General features: G+C 36.2%; 1 protein-coding gene across 6 annotated transcripts in view; it reads right to left on the reverse strand.

Moving 5' to 3' along the window:
* The window catches only part of PDE1A (phosphodiesterase 1A), a 315,842-nt gene that overhangs the window by 23,178 nt on the left and 265,139 nt on the right, over positions 1-27,525 (reverse strand). For all 6 annotated transcript variants that reach the window (XM_027591025.2, XM_027591024.2, XM_027591026.2 and 3 more), the window contains 6 exons: positions 23,518-23,643; positions 19,987-20,088; positions 19,759-19,879; positions 8,688-8,769; positions 6,400-6,520; positions 5,166-5,326 (listed from right to left, as the gene is read on the reverse strand). In XM_027591025.2, coding sequence (XP_027446826.1) covers positions 5,166-5,326; positions 6,400-6,520; positions 8,688-8,769; positions 19,759-19,879; positions 19,987-20,088; positions 23,518-23,643 — 713 coding nt within the window. The remainder of the gene's footprint in view (positions 1-5,165; positions 5,327-6,399; positions 6,521-8,687; positions 8,770-19,758; positions 19,880-19,986; positions 20,089-23,517; positions 23,644-27,525) is intronic.

Below are 27,525 nucleotides of genomic sequence, written 5' to 3' on the forward strand. Positions count from 1 at the left end.
TGGTGGATCTGGTTCAATTTGTAATTTTTGTGTCTAAACACAAACCAAACCATCAAGTGGCTTACCAGAGTAACTCTTTTGCCTCGGGAGAGAACCAATACTTATGTTTGTCATTTGGGGGCTGGCTCTAAAGAGACATGCTTCTTTAACAGTTCTAGGTATGAAGCTAAGTGTCTTCTAAAACCTATTGGTTAGTTTATAGGTTTTAAAATTTTCTCTATAAATGGCATCTTGCTATACTGAAGCAGCCTGTGTATTTTGCTCAATAGTATTTGTGTCTTCCATCCCTGTTGGGACTCACACCTAAAGTTCATTTATCTTTTTATTTTTTTAAAGATTTTATTTATTTATTTGACAGAGAGAGAGACAGCGAGAGAGGGAACACAAGCAGGAAGAGGGGGAGAGGGAGAAGCAGGCTTCCCGCCGAGCAGGGAGCCCGATGCAGGGCTCTATCCCAGGACCCTGGGATCATGACCTGACCCAAAGGGAGACGCTTAATGACTGAGCCACCTGGGCACCCCTAAAGTTCATTTATCTTAACAGTTGTGTGCTTTTCCATAATATGAATATACCACAGATTGTGAATCCATTTTGCTGTTGTTTTCAGTTTTTTTGCTCTCAAGAATAGTGCTAGAGTGAATGTTTTGTTCATGTCTTCTGATACACATGAGCAAAAGGTAAGAACAGCAGGAATCTGTGATCCTTTTTTTTTTTTTAAGATGTATGTATTTTAAAGAGAGAGAGAGAGCGTACACGTAGAGGGAGGGCTGAGGAGAGGGAGAGAGAGACTCCTCAAGCAGACTCCCTGCTGAACTGAGCATGGAGCCTGATGTGGGGCTCAATCCCAGGGCCCTGAGATCATGATCTGAGCAGAAACCAAGAGTTAACCACTCAACCAACTGAGCCACCCAGGTGCCCCAGCAATCTCTGAACTTTTTGCCCAGAGCTACTCCCTGCCAGCCCTGACCTGAGAATGGCAGCAGAAACCAATTTTGCTGCTAAAGATGGTAGCCTCAATTTGGAATAGGAGCAGAGGGCTAAAGACCCTGGTTTCTACAATGTAAAGCATGGGTTTAGTTTAGAAAAAATGGGGAGAAACTCACAGCTTTGCAAGCCTGAGGCTGCAGTCCAAGTTTGGGTAAATGGTAGATGAGCAGCGTTTCACAGAAAAATCCTAGCAATTAGAGAGCCATGGAAGGTCTGAGATAGCTCTCCACATATCTCCGGCTGGCTGAGGAGCTACGCATGCATGAAGGAGACCTTGAAAAAGTCTTCCTGCACTAGCTTGACTTTTGAAAACGATGTTAAAAAGCAATACTCCTCATATTCTTGGATTTCAAGGACATGTTTTAAACTTTAATTATTAAATATAAAGTCTGTATTTTAGAAGCTTTTTAAAATATCAGAGACAAGTTTTATAAGGTTTTGTATTATTTTGTGGAAGGGTGAAGTTATTAACTTCATTGTTATCTACTATTGATTATGTATTTAAAATTCTCTAATTAATCACGAAAATGAAAGGAATAAAGAGTAAATATTTCAAACCATCAAGGAAATGAATTGCAACGGAAAAAAGAAAAAACTCAAGCAGTAAAAAATGAAGGCAAGAAAAGTGGGAAAATGGAAATAGTAGATTAAGCTTTAATAATTTTTATCATGAATAGATACTGAATTTTCTGGAATGTTCTTTCTGTATCTCTTGAGATCTTAGATTTTTATCCTTTGATCCTTAATAAGGTAAGTTGCATTAACAGAATTTTTAAGTGTAGAATTAAGGGGTGCCTGGGTGGCTCAGTCGTTAAGCGTCTGCCTTCGGCTCAGGTCATGATCTCAGGGTCCTGGGATCGAGCCCTGCATCAGGCTCCCTGCTCAGTGGGAGGCCTGCTTCTCCTTCTCCCACTCCCCCTGCTTGTGTTCCCTCTCTTGCTGTGTCTCTCTCTGTCAAATAATAAAAATCTTAAAAAAAATGTAGAATCAAATTTGCATTTCTAGTGTAAACACAGTGTGGTAGTCAATTCAGTCTGCAAACCCAGGACTCCAGCAAAGGTAAACAGATGCCCTCCAAAGAGATTCTATCTCCAAAGTTTCCTTATCTCTCTCAATTTCTGTTTGATCTTTATTTGGACAAGTTCTGAGGGTATCAGCTTTTCTTTCTTTCTTTCTTTCTTTCTTTCTTTCTTTCTTTCTTTCTTTCTTTCTTTCTTCTTTCTTTCTTTTTTGTTGAAAGCAGCATGCTTTTTAATATTTGTTACAAGCAAGGAGACAGGGAGATAGTTCTAGAAGCACTGTCTCTGTCAATTTCTTGTTAGCAATATTCCGCCCCACATTTTTAGTTGTTTTTACCATGAGATATTTCTTTAAGTTTATCTAGCTCACCATTGCATTGGAAATAGAAACCAAACATGCAATGTTATAAATAAAATAAATTTGGCAGTAGTTGCTTTACTTAAAATGTGTGTACTCTATACAACTACCCCTTGGAAATTATATTATCAAAATGATCTATGGTTTTAATTTGCTAAAACCAGGCTGTCTGTATTCAAATCTTGGTTCTATCTTTTCCAATGATAGGACTCAGATATTATTCCTCAATTCCAGAAATGTACATTGAGAACTTTATATGCATCTAAAGTTCACTGTCCCTGTGCAACAAAATCTTCAAAAGAGCACAGTGCCAGAAAGTTTATTAGGAAGGGGACAGTTTTAGTCCCTAAGCCAATTCTGACAGAGTTTTCCTTCACCAGTTTATTACAAATAGATTCCAGGTGATAGGTTGATGTTTGCGGTTTATTGTTGTTTATTTTAGCTAAAACTTTCTTGGAAGAGAGAGTGTTTTGGTCAATTGGATTTTTGGGTTCATTGAAGATGAATACTTCAACTCAATTTTTTTCAAAAATTTTTGAAAGAGTATAATAGGAGGTTCTAGTGTGCAGTGGGAAAAACGTTGGGTAAAGAATCAGAATAGTTTTGACTCTAGTGCTTAGAAGCTGTGTGATCCTTAATTTCCATGTGTATAAAACAAGGGTAATCATTTCTAATTGGGCAGTTTGTTGCAGGAGGAAATTGGATAATCCATGTAAAATGCCTTGGCACACAGGCGGGATCTCAGGTCTTGCTTGCCTCTTCTCTGCCTTCCATCGCTGAAAAAATATATATTTATTTGTTTTCCTTTCTGAATAAATACATTCAAAGTGGAGTTTAAGTATTTATTCATTCATTCATTCAAAACTATACTCATTAAATAATTTTAAAGCACCTACACTCTGCCAGGGACATGTTAGCTCTGAGAAAATGATGACAATAAGCTACATGTTGTTCCTATTTTCAAAGAGCTTATGGGTTAGGAATTTATGTCTTATAGTGCTTCAGGCTCAATATCTTGAGTATAATTTGTCCCTAGAGAAGGGTAATTCCAGGCATCTGAAATCTCCAGTTAGATGGGTTTGACAATATTTCAGTATAGCCATCTGGGTCTTGTGTTGTGTTATGTTCTTTATCGAGCAACAATAATGTATTACAAAGGCCCTCTGTAATGGTCAGGACTAGCTACATAATTGCAGGGCCCCATGCAAAATAAAAATGAGGCCCCTGGCTCAAAAATTTTTAAGAATTTCAAGATGATGATAGTAGAGGATTTAATTAAGCACAGGGCCATCCTGAGTTGGGGGGGAGGGGGGCGTGTGACTACAGGACGTGGCCCTCATCATGGTTGTATAGAGCTACCAAAGCCTGGGAAAAGATTTCTTTTCAACTAAGATCAGACTTATGGGAAAATGTGAGTTACAGAGTCGGATGAAGACGTGAGAATGGTATTTCTTTTATTTCTAATAGCAGAGGTGGAGGAAATAATGTGATTACTAAGTAGTTATTTCATTAAACAAATATTTCCTGCATGCCTCTTATATGCTCAACACTGTGGTAGGAGCTGAGGATATACTGGAAAACACAACAGACCATGTCATAACTTTTATGGACCATAGGCTACCCATGTGGAAAACAGAAAAAAGGAATAAGTAAATATCATTGATTATGGACTAGTGATACCACATCGAAGGCACTAGACTGGGCCCTCATCGGGAAAGACGGGATAGAGGACGTTACTTGTAGTGGTCAAGGAGGGCCTCTTTGTGCGGTTACCTACCACAAGGCTTTCGAGCACTGCATTTGGAGAGAGTCAGTTCTAGCTCCTTCACTTACTAGTTATGGGATTTGGGGCAAAGTCACACAACTGTCTTCTGCCTCGGTTTCCTTATGTAAATGAGAATAACAATAGTATATACCTTATAAGGTCCATGTGAAAATTAAATTAAGTGAGTTAACTAAGTGCTGTTTTTCAAGTTAAAGTTAAGCAACAGACTTCCCAGGCAAGGAGGAATCGGCCTTGCAGAGAGCTGTGAGGAGAATCCCTGGCTGAAGAAATAGTCATTGCAAAGGCTCTGGGGTATTTCAAGAACTTGCCAGAGACCTCTGTGCAGGGAATAAAGCACAGGAGAGACACAGGGCTATGGAAGGGAGCGTGAGCGGGGCCAGGGGCCAGATTTGGAATTAGGAAGCTAATTTCCTGCACAAAAGATAATGACTGATACTAATTCACATACCTTGTAAACCAAATCAACTCATTTATTTGAATCAGAAAACATACCAGAAATAACTGAAGCTAGCTTCCCAATTGTTTCCTTTAATGGCTGATCACAAATTATTGTTTTCCAACGCATGAGTGGACCGGTCACCAAAAGAAATAACTTAGGAACATTGAAAAAAACTCACCCAAATCTCTGACACAGGGTGTTACATTCCTAATGCAACACAAAAGCCACTTGCAAAGCCTAAAACACAGGCTCCAAAGCACTTCTAGAAATGAACAGGAGGTTACTCTGCCACGTAAAGTTTTGTCACCATTTTATCGTCCCCTCCTTCATGTTCAGGTCACTGCCACCCACGGACACAGACTTTTGCAGCCCATGTGACATAAGCAGAGCAGAATCTCTACCAGATAAACCAACTTTGTTAGTGATAATCAAAAGTTGGCCAAATTTCAGATACCACCAAAGGCTTGTGTATTTCATCAAAGAAGAAATCTAGGGGGGCTGGGGAAAGAAAGCCAAAACCTAGAGGAGGAGTTAAGAAAGAAGGAGATGGCAGGTACGCTTCATAAACAACTCTACCTTGGGCAGCTAACTCTTTCCACCTCTCTTTGTTCTGCTGGATGATGTCCACCAGGTTGTTTTTGAAGCTCTGTAGGTCTACGCTTGTCAGGGAGTAGTCCGGGGAATAGGTTCCGTCGTTCACGGTGCCTTTCATATTTGATCGTCTAAACAAATCAACGCTGTGAACACAAGAAAGGTGCTGAAGCTAATAGTCACAATGAAAAAAAAAAAAAAAGCCCAGAAAACACAAAGGTCAAGATATGAAATGAGGGAGCAAAGCCTGAAACACTTTACAAAACCAAACGCTGACCCAGAAATGCAGGTGCTCAGGCCCAGTTTGGAGGGTGCGTCAGGGCTGCTCACGTCCCTCCTTTTCTCCTCTCAGGGAGAGGGCCAGGACTCTGGCTGGAAGTCCCTGGGTGGGTCAAGGACTCCCAGAGCAGCAGTTTGGAGCACTCTTGCGTCATGGGGTGGCTAGGCCTGATTAGAACAGTGGAAACTTGAAGTGAGCTGACTTAGCAGTGAGTCCATTGGTGAGCATCAATAAAGGGGCATCACAATTCTGGAGCCCTAAGTGGGGGCTCCCCCGAATCTTTCTCGGGTAGAACATTTCCTCAGTGTCCTCACTGGGGCCACATGTAGGGAGTCTGTTGGTGTGCCACTAGCAAAATTGTGTGTTCAGATGGACAAGAATATAAGCATGATTAGTTTCAACTGGAAGCTTTAAATAATATGCCTTAACAAATTTATTGATGAAAAGTGTTCAGCTTGAAATACTGTAAGTGATTGTATATATAATGGATGTTACTGTTACATGTTATACACATCTGTTGTACCCACATCAGCTACAAGCCTTCTTTTGGTATAAGCATCTCCCCAGATGTACAAGTGGGTTGTAATTGGTATGTACAAGTGGGTTGTAATTGGTTTGTTTGTAAGCAAACTGACACAAGTAGATATGTTAAAATCCAAGGCATAATACATGCATTTGCATGAAAATTCAGATATTTTCATTCTCCTGAGTATTGAATACTCTTGTGTTACACTCATTAGATATACTTTGCCGTGGACATCAAGTGAATTTCAAAGGCAGATGCAATATCACACCTAGCCACTAGGTGGAAATACTACCTAATAATTCTTTTAAGAATGTCCTGCCCTGCTGTAAGAGATAATAAAATAATCTTAAGTAAAAGGTTATTAATCAACACAAAGATAAAAAAAGGAAGCAAAAAGGGAGAAAATATCAAACCTGCTTGCCCCATAGGAAGAAGTGTCTGTCTTTGAGGCTTCCTCTATAAGAGGAGTAATAATTTTCTCTGTTGAGTCTGTCAGAAGAGAAAATGTTGGCTCTACTATGAAATCAATGAAACCTACAAAAGCAAAAAAAATATATATATATATAAACTGAAACATTACACTTTCTTGAATTCTAAAATCTAATGAAGAGTCTGACGCACCTGATAGTAATTATCAGCTACAACACTGGTTCAGTTTACCCTTTGCAATTATTTTTAATATAATAACATAATCTTTACAGATAGTTTAATAGCTCTATAAAATAATCTCCCAAGTAGTGGAAGTGATCCAATTTTAAGCCTGATAACTCGTGTATATTGGCTTTCCTATTTAATATTCAGTTTTATACTCTTGTTAACAATAAATTCAAATCTAACCAGAGTGAATATAATTTCCTCTCTCAGTGAGAGGGATCATTACTTTTCTGAAAGGTCTCCACTTGCTTGTCGAATTTATTACTAATCAACAAAAAATAATATCTGAACTTCAAAGAAACAAAATAATTGAAGTTTTTTCTCAGGCCACAGGAAGGCAACCGCTTTTTCCCCCTCTTACTGTATCAGTCAGAGCTTTCTGGCAGTGTGTTAATATTTAAATTGCTGTTTATTATTCTCTGGATGTAAAGTGTTAGTTCACAGCCTGTAGGCGTGTTCTGTCAAATCAGTGAAGAGAACAGTAACATCTCTGGGAGACAGCATTATTCCCACCACCTTGAGATGTCAGGATGAATAACAACTTTAAATGTAAAGTACTCATCAAGATAGAAAATGACACATAGAGAGAAGGGGGCACTGTCCTCTAGGGAGCCCTTCCCCCCCTGCTGTTTAGTTGGAGGAGGAGATAACCTATTGCAGACTCTGTACACACTTCAACACTAAAGTCCCTGGAGAGGTGTGCCGCTGGAAATCAAGGGCTTGTGGCCTCACACCTGGGAGCTATGGACGACCGTCTGAATATATGAGGAAACTGGAGGGAGGCTTTCTAAGTGCTACTGTGCCCAGAAATATCCACATTTGCAGAATATCCCATCCATCAGATACAAATAATTCACATTTCAAGTAATTGGACTAGTAATATTATACATTAGGGTGCTTTTTTTTTAAGAGAGGGCGAGAGGGTGGGGGAGGGGCAGAGGGAGAGACAGAATCCCAAGCAGGCTCCACACCTGGCTGGAGCCTACACGGGGCTCGATCTCACAACCCTGAAATCACGACCCCAGCCGAAATCAAGAACCGGACATGTAAATGCGGCCCCTAAGGTGCAATTTTAATTCAAGAAAACTTCAACAGTTTTGTCTTTTAATTGATGCCTTCGACTCAAAGCAATGTTAATTGGCTACCGGTGTGCTACTTCCGTTCTGTCTGTGGTTTTAAATGCCTGGGATATGGAGACTCGAAAATGATGTGTCACCTCCACTAACAGGATAGCAATTTATATTATGGTAACAAGCCTCAGAAACTTCCCTTCTTTCCAGCTTGCCTGAGGAGGTTCTTAGCCTGTCATACTCACACCTGCTAAACAATGGTAGACACCTGTGTTATGGTAGCTAGAAAAACAGCTTTTGGAACTTGGATGGCAAGGGGCAAATGTCAGAGCAAGAAGCTTTCTGACAGTTGACCGCTGCTTTGTAGGACTTGGTACGGAAGCAGCTAGAGAGGTTAGGCGGCAATCCTTATGTTTATTAATCTTACAGTGCAGTAATAAAGATGCTGGCTCTGGGAATAACCATTACAAATATTTGGACCATGCAGCATAGCAACAATATGTTTTAATAATGGGCTGAACTTGCTGGCTTATCTACTTATAACAAAATAATTTTTTTCTGAAGGACTATAAGCTACTGTATTAAATATATATTGCAAACTTAGTGATAACAACACAGATATATTAATATTTTCATTGCATTGTCCTACATACAAAGGATTGAACTACAGATTACAATCGTCAGCAACAAAACACAAAAAATGCTGTCTCTTACACAAGAAGAAAGTCCATTATTTGTAAAGGGGTTACAAGTCAAATAACAATTACATTTACTAATACTGCTGATTGAATTCATTTTGTGAGAATTTTTCAAAATTCTTATCATTCAGCACCATATACATCAGTCTAAAGATCAAATTTATTATGAATATGAAGTGAGGTTTTCACGGATGTTGCCCCTTTGAACAACATGGTTTATCCATTTGAAAACTGGCTCACACACGCCCACCCTCCATAACCACCATTCCTGAGTAGTACCTATTTGTGACTGGGCCACCATCGTTGACTTCCGATCACAAAGAGGGGAAAATGGAAGTCCTAATTCAGCTTCTTTATCTCCCTGTGAAAGGAAAGCTCATTAGTACAGACTTAGGTTGGAGATGCTTAGATAATGAGCAGTCTAGATACAAAGTCTAAAAAAAGCCACATCTTTATTTTAATTGGCACTGTGTTTTTATTTATTTAATTTTTATAAAACCAAAGGTATAGTCCAAGTTGATGTAACTTTACTCAGTCTCCCTTTTGAGGACATATATGTTGCTGAAGAAAAAAAAATGAGCATTTTCAGCACATGGAGACTCTGCTTTGGCATTACAACCCCTTTACTATACAGAGACAAACCTTTGCTCTTTGGAATTTTCGGCAGCTACCATAAAATAGTCATCCCTGTGTGTTATTTCACATTTAATTAACACTCAAGCTCGTGGATTTTTATGCTCTTTTCTTCCGCCATGCCAAGTACATCACACAGATCTTCAAGTATCAAGACTTCATGATTGTACTGCTTTTTTAAATTAAAAATATACAAACATTTTGAAACATCTTTCCACTTGTTAACCAATTTTAATTGAATCTCCCACAGCAAATAATGAAGAATATTTTCAACATTTTTACTTTCTATGTGCATCATTTTATTTTAATATAGTCTCAGAAAATTGAAATGTCAATGATTTTTATTATTTGATCTTATCTATGGTAGGTTAATTGAGCACATATGTTAAAGAATTCCATTTATGTTTGGGTTCAACACCATAAGAACTAATTCAGTTTTCATCTCCTAAAACGAAGGCTGCTCTGGGCAAAACGTTCTCTTCATAAGGTTTATCAAACATCAAACACAGGTTCTTTCCTTTGCATTCAAGGGGATGTGCTTACAAAAGAAAGAGAAGCTACTTTACTTGCTTCTCTTCCCTTCAATTTTCTGGCTATTTGAAAGAATGCCTCGGACTCTATTTTTTCCTAAGCTATCGGTTGTATATCTTCATGGACTACACTGGCCTTGTGTAAGGCCACAGTTTAGGACACACGGTCAGGTTCTGAAATCAGAAGACAAAAGGGAAGGGCCTTCATTTTTGCTTTGTTGTGGAGCCCATGTAACAATGGTAACACTGGACCGCCTATTGGAGGAATTCCGAGTTCCCACTCATTTGGCATCCTTGAACACCTTCTCTCATGATCTTTACAACATCATGTCAATATGTTTTATGTGCTTTACAATTTTTCATTGACAATGTTGCTTGGTGCACTTCCTCTAAACCATGCCTCTGATTATAAGGAGCAGAAAGTTTGAAATCAGAATTGTTTGGAGAAAATCTAGATATGGTCACCAGAGAAGTAGGCAAAGTAGCTGCAAATAGGTATATTTTACTGTCATGACTTAGAGAAAACGGGGCGTAGAATTTCCATGACCTCCTTCAGCAGCCATGCTCCTTCCTTAGAGGATAACGACGCCCATTCCATTTGGAATTAATATTTATATCCAGGGCAAGGAATTATTAGTGCCATCAGCCTTGGAGCTATAAGATACACACTTGAATCCCTGCTGTTCAACTGGTTCTCTCTGTTACTTTAGACATATCACAACCTTTGCTGGAATGAATTCTCCTCATATGTTACCTCACTTGGTAATTGTGGCTAACTCATATTAGGAATAAAGATATCAGAGTATCTACCTAGTAGGATTATCCTGAGGCTATCTAAGGTAATTTACATGAAGCCTAGTATTCAGTAAACAGTCATTAATATTAGCAAATAAGAACCACACTTCCTCCAGGTAAAGAGGATTGAGAGTACACTATCCGTGATGAGCACTGAGTATGGAACAGAAGTGTCGCATTACTTTATGGTACACCTGAAGCTAATATAACATTATATGTTCTGGGGGGAGTTGGGGGATGGGTTAGCCTGGTGATGGGTATTAAAGAGGGCCATTCTGCATGGAGCACTGGTTGTTATACACAAACAATGAATCATGGAACATTACATCAAAAACTAATGATGTGATGTATGGTGATTAACATAACATAAAAAAGACAAATAAATAAAAAAGAACCATAATTAATAATAGCAAAGATACAGAACTGTGAGATATTTATGATGTCTAATGCATATTTTGGATGGTTTTAAAACACAGGAAAAAGGATTGGTACTTAATTGGGCATGTGGCAGAGAGGCATTGGCTTCCCCCCCGCCGCCGACCCTGTTTTCTAGCAGGGAATTGACCAACAGGAATTCTACCTTTGAAAGATTGATTTGTCAGCAGTGTGGGGGATGACAAGAAGTGAATTGAAGATGACTCTTGGGCTTCACACCTGAATGAACAGGAGTCTTTGGTGCCACTAATAGAAGTAAGACAACATGAATGAGGGCTGGATTTGAAGACTATTATGGATTTGATTTTTAGCATATTGAGAATAAGGTACAAGAATAATATCATTGTTTATGTTAAACTGTAAATAATAATATTGTTATTGTTAAAATAGAAATAAAGCTCCTCATGGACTTCATGGGAAATGCGATATTGGAGATACTTATCTGACCTATGCGATATGACTGATTGGTTTTATTGATCAGGGGGTTGCTATCTGGTATTTTAATAGCCATATTTTTATACTATATAACAGAAGTTCTTTGATCTAAAAATGATAATTTGGGCCTGAAGAAGACATTGTGATGATTTACCTTCCATGAGCTAAATTTTCTAGAATGCTAGATGGCAACATTTTCATATAGGACTTAGGCATTTGACAGATTTATGTAGGGTCCACCTTCCTGTATTTGGAGTGAGAAATTTTATATTCTTTTTGCTTTTTGTATTCCACAATGGAATTGGAATATTAAATTTCCACTGCTAAAGCACATTGAATGCTAAAGCACATTAATTAGTTAATTTATTTATAAATATTTAAAGTGTTATCCTTTAGGGTGAATAAAGGCCATGAGGGCAAGATTAGTAGGGGGCCCTATAGCCAGACTCTGAGGGCGCTATAAACAAAACAGGACAAGGCAGGGGTTACTACTAAATGAGAGGGAAAGATATGTAAAGAGAAAGTTGGATTCCCTGAGGATAAATTTGACAAACTTTGTAATTTTCCTTATAATATCCCTGAATAGGGAACATTTACTTTCCATCAAGATGAAATCAGGGGTCAAGCCAACAGACATTATAAAAGTCAACTAGTTTTTCTTGGAGGATGTACTTTCATTTGAGGGCACTGCCTTCAGGAGGCCAAAAATGTACTTTCAAAAAAATCAGTAAAATACCAAATATACATATATTCTGGTACATTGATTTGTACAGTGGGTGGAGCAAAAATATAGGGCCCTAAGGCCACCAAACTCAATTAATTAATCAATGCCACTCAACTCTGTTTCTGGATCCCTGCATCTGTTCTTGGGGATGAGCCTACAGGTGGGGAAGGGGAGGAAGTGACCCCAGCAACATGGAAACACCAGGCAGCCTGTGGTGCTCAGGCTCCTGCCTGTCTTCAGTTCCCCTGGAGGTTACTGAGGTTTCTTCTCTGAAAGGCCACAACAAAGACCAATCATTATTTTTATATTTTCTTAGTGTGAAATGCTCTGATCGCTGTCAATAGGATATCAAATCCAGTGACTTACTGGCACATTTTTTGTTTTTTGCATTTTATCTGAAGCCAAAGCAATTTCTATAGTTTTCAAGAACTGAAGAAGTTAGAAAAGGGTGAAGTATAGAAATCCTGAGAAACCTTTTGCATTGAAACCTAAATTTTAATCACAGAAGCCACACCACCAATAAACATACAGGAAGCTCCTGACACAGACCTGGGGGCCACTATTAGGCCAAGGATGAATTGGAGGGGCCACTAGTTCTAGCGAGGAATTTAACTGAGGAGAAGGGGAAGAAGCAGTAGTTTAGCCCTCTTGGCACAACCTACTTAAGGGATTTAGGCCACCTAATTATCTTCCTTCCAAAAACAGTCCTTCTAAATTCTAGAAAGCCAACTGTCTAAAAATTTAATGATTATTATAGCTAACATATTCGCTTTCAGCAAAATTTATGATGTGGTATAATTGTATTTTGTGAGTTATATTTTGTAGAACATTAGTACCCCTTGTATAATACTTGCATGTCTCTTAAAACTATGAGCTTTGATTTTTTCATTTTAAGTTATTATCCTGGCTCATAGCTAGGGTTCTTTATAGTGATGAATATTTCTTTGGTTGTGTCTGAATTTGTGGTGCCAGATCCTTGGCTGGGAATGCACTAAGTACACTTTTATTAATGTGGTAAATAAAATCTATTTTGAAATAACACACTTTATACTACTTCTAGCAATGCTGAAGAACATAAGGGGCCTGATGATATACAATTTAGAATAAATAATTTGTCCTTCCCTCTCCAAAAAAATTGCATTCCCAATTATTTGTTTGACAAGGTAATACTTATTGGTAAATGGAGATTTTACATAAATGTCATTGTTTTTTTAGTGTGTCTCAAAACAACTAGTTGAAAAAGGGAAAAATTCACTTAGTTATTGGGTTCCTATAGTATGAAGCATGAACAAATCTTTATTGGTAGTAACTTCTTATTATCTTGCCAAACTAATATGTCTGTTCAAAGAGAGAATAAAAAGCAAAAACCTGTCTTCCTGTACTAAATGCTTTTTCCCTGGCCAGTCCCTCCATCTCTGATGTCTGTCTCATCACTCATAGTTGTAAAGAAGGGAGCATCTTCCAAATCCACACATTACAGAGGGCAAAGGCAATTGTGTTGAGCTGCATGAACGCTCGAGGAGAGGACATTAACTCTATTGATGAATATCACAATCGTGCTGTGAAACATGCTTTGGAGATGAGGACTTGCTTTATCATTGGTTGCTTACTAGAGACAGAAATAAGTTTCTCAAGGCTGCAAAATCTGGATACAATTCTGATCTTCTCAGGCTACAGTTTCTCATGGCTTTAGAAAGTATGCTTAAAGTAGCTACACCAAGAGTTGGGGGAACATTGATGAATTTTAAAGGATGGTACAGATATCTTGGTCGACCTTGGTTTGTCTTCCAGAAATACATTGTATTTTAAAAATTCTTAATATCTATTTAAGCCCTTTTGTTAGATAAAATAAACTTAGTAGACAAATTAATAAGAAAGTGACTTAGAAGTCAACACATCCCAAAATTCCTCAGGATTTTTTGAAACATTAAATCACACGTATGTATTTATATGTATGTATATATATGTATATATGTACACATATATGTATATGTGTGTATTTATATGTGCACACACACCTCCAAAGGGCTAAAATATGGGATATGACAAAGAACAAGAGTACTGCGAGATTCATTTAGTTAACTGAATGCATGGAAACATTTTAGCTGTTGGCATCAATGTCATCTGTTAGCACAAGTCTCATAAAGATAAACTTGTTTTGCTTGTGAACACGTTTGTTGGTAGTACAAACTCACTTGTTTTGACTTGCATCTGTTTTGCTATATATCTTTCTGAAGGGGATTTGAAAGTCACTTACTTTTAAAGTCCAGAGACTAAGAAATATAAGATTCCATTATTAAAAGCTCAATTCCTAAATCAACTTATTATGATCTGAAAGGAATTTCATAGTTGAAAAGAAGAGGGAATGCTAGCAGAGACAACTTGATTTTATAATAGTCCATATTAACATATATGCTTTACTCTCCTTTGAGCTGTAAGTATCTCATCTTAAGGTCATTCAAGCAAAGACTGTCAATTCTGAACATTCTGGGATGATACAGATGCTTATCATTGCCCATCAAGAATCTAGCAAAAAAAAAAACCTGACATTTTCTTACTCTAACACAATCTGAAAAATACAGATCATAAAAACATTCCAAATATTGATGCTATACCTCTTCCAAGACTTGACCTTTTGTGTTGCATGCATTTTAATCTCAATTTAGATATCTGAGTCACTCTCAGTTTATCAGGCACTGAGAATGACAGAATTGCTAAATAGCCTTACGGAACAGTTTCCCTCTACCCTGGATTTCAGATGTCAAAAATCACTGCGTGCTGGAAGCTTCATTATTAGTATCAGTCACTTTTCTAGAAAACTCAAGAAGTTAGTGAACTTCAAAAACATCTGGACTCAATTTCATTAAATTCACTATTCTCACGGTTCTGTAAGGTATTATTTGGTTTGAAATCAATAAAAGACAAGGATAATACAAATCATGATACTTTTTGGATATCTAACAGTAATTTTCAAGAGTCTCTGGAATTTGGGGTGCCTGGGTGGCTCAGTCGTTAAGCGTCTGCCTTCAGCTCAGGTCATGATCCCAGGGTCCTGGGATTGAGACCCACGTCGGGTTCTCTGCTCAGTGGGAAGCCTGCTTCTCCCTTTCCCACTCCCCCTGCTTGTGTTCCCTCTCTCGCTGTGTCTCTCTCTGTCAAATAAATAAAATCTTTAAAAAAAAAAAGAGTCTCTGGAATTTATTAGAGACTTAACACTGGTTTTTGTTTTTTATGGTTCAAGTTATTGATGAAGCACCTTTATTCTGATATATCCTTTTTTAAGTCAAGGAAAAACTTACGTACAAATCTTAAAAACATAAATTTTGAACACATTTGTGTAATTAACAGTCAATTAATATATGAAACGTTTCCACCACCTCCAGAGATTCCCTTAACTTTTTCCAGTGAATCTCACTTCCTATAGGCACCCGTTGTTCAGATTTCAATCATCAGAGATTAATTTTGCCAGTTTGGAGCTTCATATAAATGGAATCATACAGTATGTATTTTTTTGAGATTTATCCTTGTTTGTGTTATTAGTCCATTTTTTTAATTGTTGCATGGTATTCCATTGTATGACTATACCATTTCTAGTATTGATGTAAATTGGACTGTTTCTAATATTGGGCTATCATAAGTAATACTGTTATGACTACTCCACATTTGGTGGGCATAAGGACCAGTTTTTCTGAGTTATACACCTGTGGGTAGACATGCTGGGTCATAGGGGATAGTGAGTTTCTCTTTAGTGGTTGCTAACCAGTAGTTTTCAGATGGGTTGTAATGACTTATACTTCTATCTGCAATGCCTGGACTTGCAACTGGAGTCTAGTTGCTCCACAGCCTCAATAACACTTAATATTTTCAGTCCTTTTAATTTTAGCTCTTATGGTGAGGATGTAGACGTATCTCATTGTGCTTTAATGTGCAATTCTTTGATAAGCAATGAGAATGAGAATACTTATATGTATTTATCACCCATTTGTGTATTTTCTTTTATTAGGTGTCTGATCAAATTAGTCTTATTTTTTTTTAAATTACTGATTTGTAGGAGTTCCTTATGCAATCTGTGAACAAGCCCTTGGACAGATATTTGTAGTACAAATATTTTCTCTCACTCTATGGCTTGCCTCCATGGTATTTTTGGAAGAGAAGACGCTTTAAAATTTGCTCTGTCCACTTTGCCTATCTTTTTTCTTTTTTTAGGCAGTGCTTTTGTGTCTTTTCTGAGAAATATTTGGCTACCCCCAAGATTAGAGACATAGTCTCCTAAGTTTTCCTCTAGAACCTTTAGAGTCATGTTTTATATTAAGACTGGGGTCAGTCTTGAATTAATATTTATATAAGGGACAAGATTCCTTTTCTCCCCTATATTTAATAAGTATCATTTCCTTGCTATTTACAAACTTTCCTTTCTCCATTGAAATGTTTTGTTGCTTTTGTAGAAAATCAAATGACCATATAAGTATGGGATCACTATTCTATTTTATCGGCCTACTTGCCTGTCTCCATGTTAATAACACACTGTCTTGATGACTCTAGCTTTCTACTAATCATGTGATAAGGAGGTATAAATTCTCCAACTTTCTCAGTCTTTTTCAAAATTGTTTTGGCCGTTTTCAGATTCTTACATTTCCATGTTGATTTTAGGATCAGCTCTCTTTCAACTGCTACAAAGAAGTCTGTTACAATTTTTGATAAAGATTATGTTAAGTGTATTAATCAATTTTGGAAGAATTGACATCTTAACATGTTAATCCTTTAATGTGGTATACCTTTCAATCTACATAGATAGGTCTTTAAAAATCTTCTCTCAACAATATCCTGTGGTTTTCAGTGTTTAGGTTTTATATGCATTTAATTAAATATATTCTCAAATACTTTTTATTTTTATGCTATTATAAATCATATTGTATTGAAATTTTTATTTCCAAGTTGTTTGTTGCATACAGAACTACAATTGATCCTACAACTCTGTTAAACTTATTCATCAGTTCTAGTAGCTTTTCAGAGATTCCTTAACATTTTCTTTGTAGAAGCTCATGTTTCTGCAAATGAAGACAGTTCTTTTTATTTATATCCAATCTATACTTTATTTTCTTCTATTTATTTTAATGGCTAGAGCTACAAATGCCATGTTGAAAAGAAGTGGTAAGAGCAGATATCTTGAACTTAGCATGAAAGTGTTCAATATTTCACCAGGGAGTATTATGAAAGCTATTGACACTTTTTACCATGTTGAGAGAGGTCCCCTATTTCTAGTTTGCAGAAGGTTTTTGTAATTAGTTTCTTTTGAATTTTGTCAAATGCCTTATCTGCATCTATTGACATGATAGTAGGATTCTTTTTTCTCTTAGTATAGTAAATTACTTTAAATGATTTTTTAAAAGATTTTATTTATTTATTTGACAGAGAGAGACACAGCGAAAGAGGGAACACAAGCAGAGGGAGCGGGAGAGGGAGAAGCAGGCTTCCTGCGGAGCAGGGAGCCCGATGCGGGGCTCGATCCCAGGACCCTGGGATCATGACCTGAGCCGAAGGCAGACGCTTAACCATCTGAGCCACCTAGGCGCCCCAAATGATTTTTTAATATTAAATCAACTCAGGTCTAATATGTACTCTTTTACTATATCGCCGGATTGGATTTGCTAACATTTAAAGGAATTTTCCAACTAGGTTCATGACAGATATGGGTATGTAATTTTCTTTACTTGCAAAATCTTTGTCAGGTTTTGTCAGGGTTATACTGATAATTTTCCCTCTCACTCTGTTAAAACCAGCATTATTTCTTTCTGAAAAGCTTGAGAGAACTCACCATCTCTCAACTGAATTGAGAACTGAAATGAGAATTAAGAATTGAAACCACCTAAGCCTGAATATTTCTTCATGGAAAGAGTTTAAATTACAAATTCAATGTTTAAAAATAAATACATGGATATACAAATTACAGTTTTTTTCTTGTGTTTGTTTTGGTAATTTATATCTTTCAAAGAATTTGACATTTCTTCTAAATTGTCAAATGTATTGGCATAAATTGTGCATAACATTCCTTATCCTTTTACTATATGTAGGGTCTATAATGATAACTTCTTTTTTATTTATAATTTGTGGGGTTTTTCTGTTTTTAAAGTTGCTAATAATTTTATTATTTTTTCAAAGAACCAACTGCTTTCTTTGTTAATTTTTGCTATTGTTTGTCTTTGTCCTATTTCATTGATTTCTGCTTTTATATTTGTTACTTCCTTCAATCAGCTTTATATTTGTTACTTCCTTCAATCAGCTTTATATTTGTTACTTCCTTCAATCAACTTTATATTTGTTACTTTATTCAATCAACTAGGTTTAATTTTCCTAACTCTGGCTTATTTAGGTGGAAACACAGATGATTGATACATACTTTTGTTCTTCTAATATAAGCATTTAAGGCTATAAAATTTCTTCTAAGCATTGCTTTAACTGCATCTGACAAAATTTCAAAAGTTGTGTTTTCATGATCATTTAAAATATTTAAAAAATTTTTTTTAACCTGAACAAAGTCATTTTATCTCTTCTTATTTCTGTTGTTTTCATCTCTACTATGAGAAAGGTGTTCTTAAAGATCTCTAAGTTCTCTCTAGATTTACCATTTTCTAGTTAATATTTGGCTGAGTACATGAAATTATAATTTTTATTTGGCCATAGCACACAGTTGCCCTGTAGAACTGGATAGATTTTAACATTTGTGGTGTTTTTTTTGTTTTTACCGCACAATGTATTAAAATATGTTTAAACTATTTTTAGTATGAAAATACTTAAATTTGGAAGATGCTACTCAGTAAGTTTCTCTAGGACTATGCAATGCTATTTTTAAAGTGAAACCATAATCATTGACAATGGGAAACAGAAACCAGAGTCCTCAAAATATAGTAATATATTCAGTCTTCATGTCTTCAGAATAGGTAAAATGTCAATTGGCTATTCCTTATTGTATTCTTTATAATAAAACTATAACCATAAGCATAGTGCTTTCTTGAGTTCTTTGAGTCACTGCAACAAATTGTCAAACCTGAGGAGGGTCATGGGAACCCCTGAATTTATAACAAGTGGTCAGAAGGGCTGGTGTCCTAGGGCCCCACTTGAGGTTGGCCTCTTGAAGTGAAGCCATTCTTATGGAAAACTGAGCCTTTAACTTTGGGAACTGATGCTAACTCTGGGTGGTTAGCATCACATTTGTATTGTGGTAACTCAGGTGTAAGTAGAAATAGAACAGGGATACTATTTAAAAAAAAAAAAAGTATACTTGTGGTAGAGAGCACTGGCCATTCCCCATGTCCAAGCTTGCTTTTTCATATGACAATCTAGTTTTTACTTAGGCATATGTCCGCCCAGCAAAAAACTACATTTCTCAGCCTCCCTTGCAACTGAGTACACACGACTAAATTTTAACCAACAAGATGTATACAGCAGTGCTGCATATCCTCCCCTTTCGCATTTTATGATGAAAGATATTTGCTCTCTCTACTCTAGCATTTTACCTCTTAATAGCAGGCAACAATGCTGATTTGTTTGTTTCTTTCTTTCCTAAGGGTAGCATCTGAGATCCAAGACTTGACTCTCTTTAAAACATATATTATACCACATAGGATTATGAAATACATTTATCTGAAAGACTGATAAATTCTGCTTAATGTCCCAAGAATGTGTTGTGGCCAGGTGATAATAGTAAGTCACAAGTCCTGGATTCTGCATTTAAAAAGATGCATGTCAATACGCATAGTCACTATTTCCAAAAACATTTGCACATTTCTGAAGGAGGCACCTGTAGGAAAAACTCCTCCATCAGGGCCATGGTCCAGCGGTAGTGCAGTTGCCAGGATTTTGCTGGGTGGCTGATGTCTGCCGCATGGAGGATCAGGGACATAGTTTTGGCTTTGTCAATCCTGTCAAACCAAGGACATGTTCAAATTATCAGACCAAAGTAACCAATTCCAGTCTTTTCTGAGTCTAAGCCCACGGACCTTCAACATGATGGAAGTAAATAACCTACCCTTCAGGCTGCTGCAAACTGCTTCTTATATTTTTAATTTGCTGGAAGTGACCTGACATGTCTGTAGACAAAACCATTTCGATCACTAGGTTCCGAAGATCCCTGTGGAGTCATCAAAAGAAGAAATGTTCATTTGGCCCTTGATGATTCTCAAGTAAAACATTTTCTTAAATATTACTAACTAAATTTTATTTTTCTTTATGGATATGAGCATGGAAGATGCTACTTTTTAAACATAAAAGCGCTCACAAACATTGACATTATTTCACCCTTTAACTCTTACGGCTTTAGGAAGTTGCCAGGAGAGTGATCTGTGAATGATGTTGTTTAATGTCACCCCTTAAAGAACTGAATGCTTCCCCCATGCACACCCACAACCCTCCCCTACTCATAATTCCTAAATACTGTTTTTCTATCTGAAAGGATCCTGACCAACTTAAAAACATAATTTTAAATGCAGTATTTGCTATTGTTAAAACCACCACTATGTATTCAGGATTTATTCAGTCCAAACAGTGTGCTAGGTGCTTTTATATGAGGAGCTATTATCATTTCACACCAGAGGAAGTTGAGTTTTGCCCAGTCACACAGGTAGCTGGTAGATGGCAGAGGCAAGGTTCAACCCCAAGAGTTCCCACTCCTAAAGCTGACACTTGGACCACTTCTTTCTATTCTAAGAACCCAGAGAAGCCAAGATGCTAAAGTGAGTGGCGATTCTTCTTTTCGGCTTTTGGGACCCTGACTCTACAATATATTGTAGACAGAGCTATTGGTATTATTGAAATTTTAATCAAATTTTAATTTGAGCTAAACACTGACCATATCACAAAACCTGTGCATAAATAACGCATTCTCACACTAAGTAGGAAATTGGTCATTTCAGCAAAGCCTTGCATGTTCTACAAGTCATTGCTTGGTCAGTACAGATACATAAAAATGTCACTCACACCAGAAATCGTATTTTATTTTCATTCTGTGGCATGGCCAATAGAAGCTAAATAAAAGGTGTGTGTTTACCTTTATAAGGTGAATTATAATCTTGTGTCAAAGATTTTTAACCTAAAGTTTGTAGGATTGAATGATTTGTTTTTAAAACAACCACATATTAGAGGTGCTTGCTGAAAATTATGGGTGCTCAATTCAACTGGATTTTTAGATGAGCACTGTGAGAAATCAATATTCTGATTACTGTTGATGATATTGGGTAGCTTGCTTAGAATGCTTTTACCCAAATATTAAAGGAATGGAAACTAAAAGTAGTTAATAAATTTTTTAAAAGATTTTACTTATTTACTTGAAAGAGAGAGAGAGCGCATGTGAGAGAACATTAAGGGTGAGAGGCAGAGGGAGAAGCAGATTCCCTGATGAGCAGGGAGCCTGATGAGGGGCTCCACAGATCCCCAGGACTCCAGGATCATGACCTGAGTGGAAGGTAGACACTTAACCGACTTAGCCACCCAGGCACCCTGAAACTTATTCTTAATTACATTTTTTCTCTGGAATTATGAAGAGACCCATATTACAATAGCAACTGAACCAAAATACTCATTTTAACTAAGGAAAAATGAGACAAAAGTTTTATGAAATCTATAAAATTTAGTACATTGTACTTTGTAAGTAAGTGATTAGTAAATGCTAGATATTATCAATAATCAACAGATAGTGTATCAATAAACTAGGCAAAATAGTGCACAAGGGAAATGTTACTTTATTTATGAATCTTATCAAAATTTTTAAATTATTTCATTTATGGTTACTAAAGTTACTTTAAGAAATAAATAGATATGCAAACAGAAAACCTACAAATCTCTAAAATGCTATTCATATTTTAATTTGTGGTAACATGTTATCAACTTTATACTAGCAAATGTATCTTTTGTAGCTTTTTAGAAACAATGTTGGATCTATTAAATTCTACAGTCTATATGATATTATAGTATTTGTTAAAACAATTCTATAAAAATATTCAATTAGGATGATTCTGAGAAGTTACTGTACAGAAATTTATAAATTATTACAGGAATAAATTATTATAATAATAAAGATGTTAAAGAACAAAAATGTAGTAGCAAAAATAATCACACTGAAATAGCAACAGAATCAACTTTGAGAAGGAAAAAGGTTAATTCACAGGAATAACTGTAAAAATTAATAATATAAATGTTACCTCTGGGAATAATAATCACTGATGAAAAATTAAATTAATACTCTAAATGTAAATAATCATCTCTTGGACCACAAGAAATACCTCCAAACTTATGTCCCTACGCCTACTTTTGCTCTTCTATTCTCCACACAGCCCAGCTGTGGCAGCTTTAAGATCCTTTTACAATTAGATGCTGGCCTTCTTAACTGGAAACCCAACTGGGCTATTGTTTCTTGCAGAATAAAATGAAAGGCCCGAACCAGCTTCCCAAAACAAAGTGCCTCCTTCCACCACATTAGATCTGCTTCTATAGTTGCAAAAGTGAGCTGGTATTTTTTACACACCTTCAAAAATGGCCTTGAAAAACCAGAAAGCTTGAGTATTTGGAAAAGTAACCATCAGAAATTAGGGCTTGTTTTAAATCTTGAATTAACCATTTATTCATTTACTCATTCATTAATTTTGAGGCAGTTCTTGATCCCAAGGCACTTCTTTTCTTTTACCTCAATTTAAAGAAAAATGGAAAAACCTTTGATATTTAAATGGAAAATTTTCAGCCCATTAACTAACTTTTAACAAAATCTTTGTTAAAGATAAGGCTTTTCTTTTTTAAAGTATAAGTAAGTCTCATTGACTAGTAGGGATAAGCAGACATATTTGCACTAAAAATTTCTGTTTATCAGAAATTCATACTTAACTGGACATCCCTTATTTTTATTTGCTATATCTGGCAGCCCTATAGTTAAATGAAAGGCCTGATGATGACCAAAGGATCAAGAAGAAGGAAAAGTTATGCCGAGCTGTAGGGGTACATCTTGTTATTTCCCTCTATGTGGCAACAAGTATCACCGATCTATGATTTTTTTCTTTTTAAGCAGATGGATGCCTTGGAGAAACAGGTAAGATTTCCCTCTGCATCTGCATCATTTTAGTATATTATATTTGTAATTATTTTCCTCAAACAGTGAATTTTGTTTATTTTTTAAAAAAGCAAAACTCCACATATAGAAAAGTAAGGAATATGAAGGAATATGAAGGAATCCATATTACACTAAGATTTTGAATTTATTTAGGACCACAATTAAGCAGAGCTCCATTCCATAGAGTACATCATTATGTATCCTAAAGTATGTGTTGTGTGGTATGCACTCTTGTGGACTGGCTATAATGTATACAGATGTGAAATTAACCTGGAAAATAGCTCAACTCCAACCAGCAGAGTCTGCCTCCTGAACAACATCTTCTAGGTACTAACCCTTCTCAGAGTCATCCAGTCAAGGGGAATTTTTATAATATGAGTGAGGGATTGACTTTCTTCACTTTAAATCACATAATTTAACTTTTTCCTGAAATTAAATTTCCTCTGGGCTTCCTTTGAAACTCACCTCCAGTCATCTTTGGATAAATTTATCAAAACATTCATTTCTTCTTCTTGCATAAGTCGATAAGCTGCACTCACATGGTGATTCTCAAGGACAGAGCGATCATTATACAAGAGGGCAACATCTGACCTAAGAATTAAAAACAAAATGTCCAGTAGAGGATTTCTTTTAGACTTCACAAGTGTTTGCTAAATATACTCAAGTCACAAGATAACTCATCAATAAGAACTCTATAATCAAACACCTACATTTATGGAAGTACTTAGTTCCTTTTTTTTAACCATATGATGGCTTTAAAAAAAATAGAGCAGTTGTAGGTTCACAGCAAAATTGAGCAGAAGGTACAGAGATTTGCTATATACCCCCTCACCCCAGACATGTAAAACCACCCCCTCGTCATCAATATCCCCCACCAGAGTGGTACATTGGTTATAATTTATAGGTCTACACTGAACGTCATTATCACTCAAAATCCATAGTTTACATCCTGTGCCTGTGGACAAAGGTACAATGACATGCATCCACCATTATGGCATTACACTGAGTCTTTTCACTGCCATAGAAATCCTCTGTGTTCGGTCTGTTCATCCCTCCCATGCCCATAACCCCTGGCAACCACCGATCTTTTTTATTTTCTCCATAGTTTTGGCTTTTGCAGGATATCATATACTTAAAATCATATAGTATGTAACCCTTTCAGACCAGCTTCTTGCACCTAGTAATATGCATGTAAGATTCCTCCATGTCTTTTCATGGCTTGATAGCTCAATTCTTTTGAACACCAAGTAATATTTCATTGTCTGGATCTATCACAATTTATCCTTTCACCTACTGAAGGATTTCTCAGTTGCTTCCAAGTTTTGGCCATTATGAATAAAGCTGCTATAAATATCCATGTTCAGGTTTTTGTGTGGACATAATTTTTCAGCTCTTTTGGGTACATACCAAGGAGTGTGATTGCTGGATTGTATGGTAAGACTATGTTTCATTTTCTGAGAAACTATCAAACTGTCTTCCCAAATGGCTGTACCATTTCGCATTCCCACTACAATGCATGAGAGGTCCAGTGGCTACACATCTTCACCAGCAACTGGTGTCATCAGTGTTCCAGATTTTAGCCATTGTAATAGATGTGTAGTGATATCTCATTGTTTTAATTTGCATTTCCTTGATGACATATGATGTGGAACACCTTTTCATATGCTAATTTTCCATCTGTGTATCTTCTTTGGTGAGGTGTCTGTTGAAGCACATTTTTAAGTCCGGTCATTTATTATTGTGGAGTTTCAAGAATTTTTGTATATTTTGCATAACAGTCCCTTATCAGATATATCCTTTGCAAATATTTTCCCCCACTTTGTGGATGGTCTAATTATTTTGATATTGTCTTTTACAGAGCATAAGTTTTTAATTTTAATTAAATCTAGCTTATCAATTATTTTTTGTCAGTTTTGCCTTTAGTGTTTTATCTAAAAAGTCATCGCCACATTCAAGATCATCTAGGTTTTCTCTTATGTTAACTTCTAGGAGTTTTATAGTTTTGCATTTTACATTTAGGTCTATCCATTTTGAGTTAGTTTTTGTGATGAGAATAAGGTCTCTGTCTCGATTTTTTTTTTTGGCATGTTCAGTAGTTTCAGATCCATTTGTTGAAGAGACTAGACTATCTTTGGCTTATTGCAGTGCCTTTGCTCCTTTATCAAAGATCAGTTGACTATATTTTATGTGTGTCTATTTCTGGGATCTTTCTTCTAGTTCCACTGATCTATTTGTCTATTCTTTTACCAATACCACACTATCTTTACTACTGTATCTTTATAGTGAGTCTTGAAGTTAGATAGTATCAATTCTCCAATTCTGTTCTTCTCTTTCAGTAATGTGTTGGCTATTCTGGGTCTTTTGCCTTCCCATATAAACTTTAAATCTGCTTGTCAACATCCACAAAATAATTTGCTGGAAGTTTGGGATTGCATTGAATCTATAGATCAAGTTGAGAAGAACTGACGTCCTGACAATACTGAGTCTTCCTACCATGAACATGGAATATCCCTCCATTGAGTTAGTTCTTCTTTGAATTCTGCATCAGATTTTTATAGTTTTCCTGATATACATCTTATACATATTTTGTTAGGTTTATATGTAAATATTTCAATGTTTGATGCTAATGTAAATGATATTGTGATTTCAATTTCAAATTCTACTTGTTCATTACTGGCATATAGGAAAGTGAATTTTGTGTGCTAACCTTATGTTCTGCAAACTTGCTATAATTGCTTATTAGTTCTAGGAATTTTTTTGTCAGTTCTTTTGGACTTTCTATATAGATTATCATGTAACTTACCAACAAAGTTTTATGCTTTCTTTCCCAATCTCTATACCTTTTGTTTCCTTTCATTGCCTTATTGCATTAACTAGTACTTCCACTATGATGTTATAAAAAAGGTGGTAAGAGAGAATATCCTTGCCTTGTTCCTGACCTTAGTGGGAAAGTTTCAAGTTTTGCACTGTTAAGTGTGAGGTTAGTTGTCAGTTTGTTGTAGATCTTTATCAAGTTGAGAAAGGTCTCCTTTATTCCTAGTTTGCAGAGCATGTTCATCATAAATGTGTTGGATTTTGTCAAACACCTTTTCTGCATTTTGATATGATCATGTATTTTTCTTCTTTAACATGTTGATATGATGATTTCCTTAATTGATTTTTGAATGTTGAGCTTGGGAATAAATCCCATTTGGTCATAGTGCTTTATTTCTTTTTAATTATCATAGTTTGAATATACTTATGCCTTTTCCTTACAATTTGTAATCCAGATACCTGTGAGATAATCTACATATGCCAAACAAAGAAAAAAAATTGCCTGATATCCTCATCCAATCATTGAATGAATCAATCCCTCTGTTGATGAATCAACCCGTTCCAGATAGTTGATTGCCAACTATTTCTTATTCCCTTGGACTAACATTACTTTGGATGGAGGGCAGAGGGGGTGATGAAAATCATTTGCTATATTTATGATTTTAGTTTTTTTCTCCCTTATAATGTTGTGATTCAATTTGAGTGTTTAGATCCTGCAGCATTAAATTAAAAAACCCCAAAATTTAAAATGTGTGCTTTACCACCAATTTATAATGAAAATTATATTTTAAAATGATGAATTCATCAAGGGAAGTTTTTCACTTTTCACCTGTCCATATTTTCACATCATTTGAGCAAATAGACTACTTCATACTGTAGCATTGTTTAACTTAGTATTCTAGAATAAAGTATGAGATATTCTAAGCATTCTCAGATCTGTATAATGGAACCCTGGCTTCTTCCTCTATCCTCTTAGGTTGCCAGATCATTTTGCAAATGTGGAATGGAAGCAGGACCACTATGTATAATGTATTAAAATGGTAAATCAATCCATATAAGTTGCCAAACTGGAGGCAACAAAAATAGCAAAAGTAAAGTCAAGTTAAAACCTGTGCAACTTTGCTTCCACTTGCTGCAATGCCCGGACTCTTCATTTTTCCTTCCTTGTGGTAGATATATTCTGTCAGCACGAAAACTGCCTCACTAAGACTTACTGTTTTAGGCTTCTCAGTCAGTAGTACTGGTTATAGAACTGGTTATTTACCACTGAATGTTTACCAAAGAATAGGCAAGGATAAATGAAAGAACTAAAGAAACCTGGTTTTGGTTGCAAGTAACCTATTTGAGATCTGTATCTAATAATTGACTAAATAAACCAAGCTTTATTATTAATCCAACATAGGGGAAATGACCTATGAGGCAGAACAATTATCTTTTGTTTCTAGAATTGCCATGAAAGTAGAAAAACATATGTAGTTAGCTAATGGTACATAATTCCAAAATAGATTTCTTTGAATCTCAACCATGGCCTAAAAATTCTTTAGCCAATAATCATAACTCCGTATACAGAAAAGTACACCTGCAAACCTTGTTTAAGAAAGAACTGAATATATCTTGCCCAAGTATCTCCAAAAATTCACTCAGATCATGGGAAAAACT

This window comes from Zalophus californianus, chromosome 3 (genome assembly GCF_009762305.2).
Source record: "Zalophus californianus isolate mZalCal1 chromosome 3, mZalCal1.pri.v2, whole genome shotgun sequence".
Taxonomy (NCBI): domain Eukaryota; kingdom Metazoa; phylum Chordata; class Mammalia; order Carnivora; family Otariidae; genus Zalophus; species Zalophus californianus.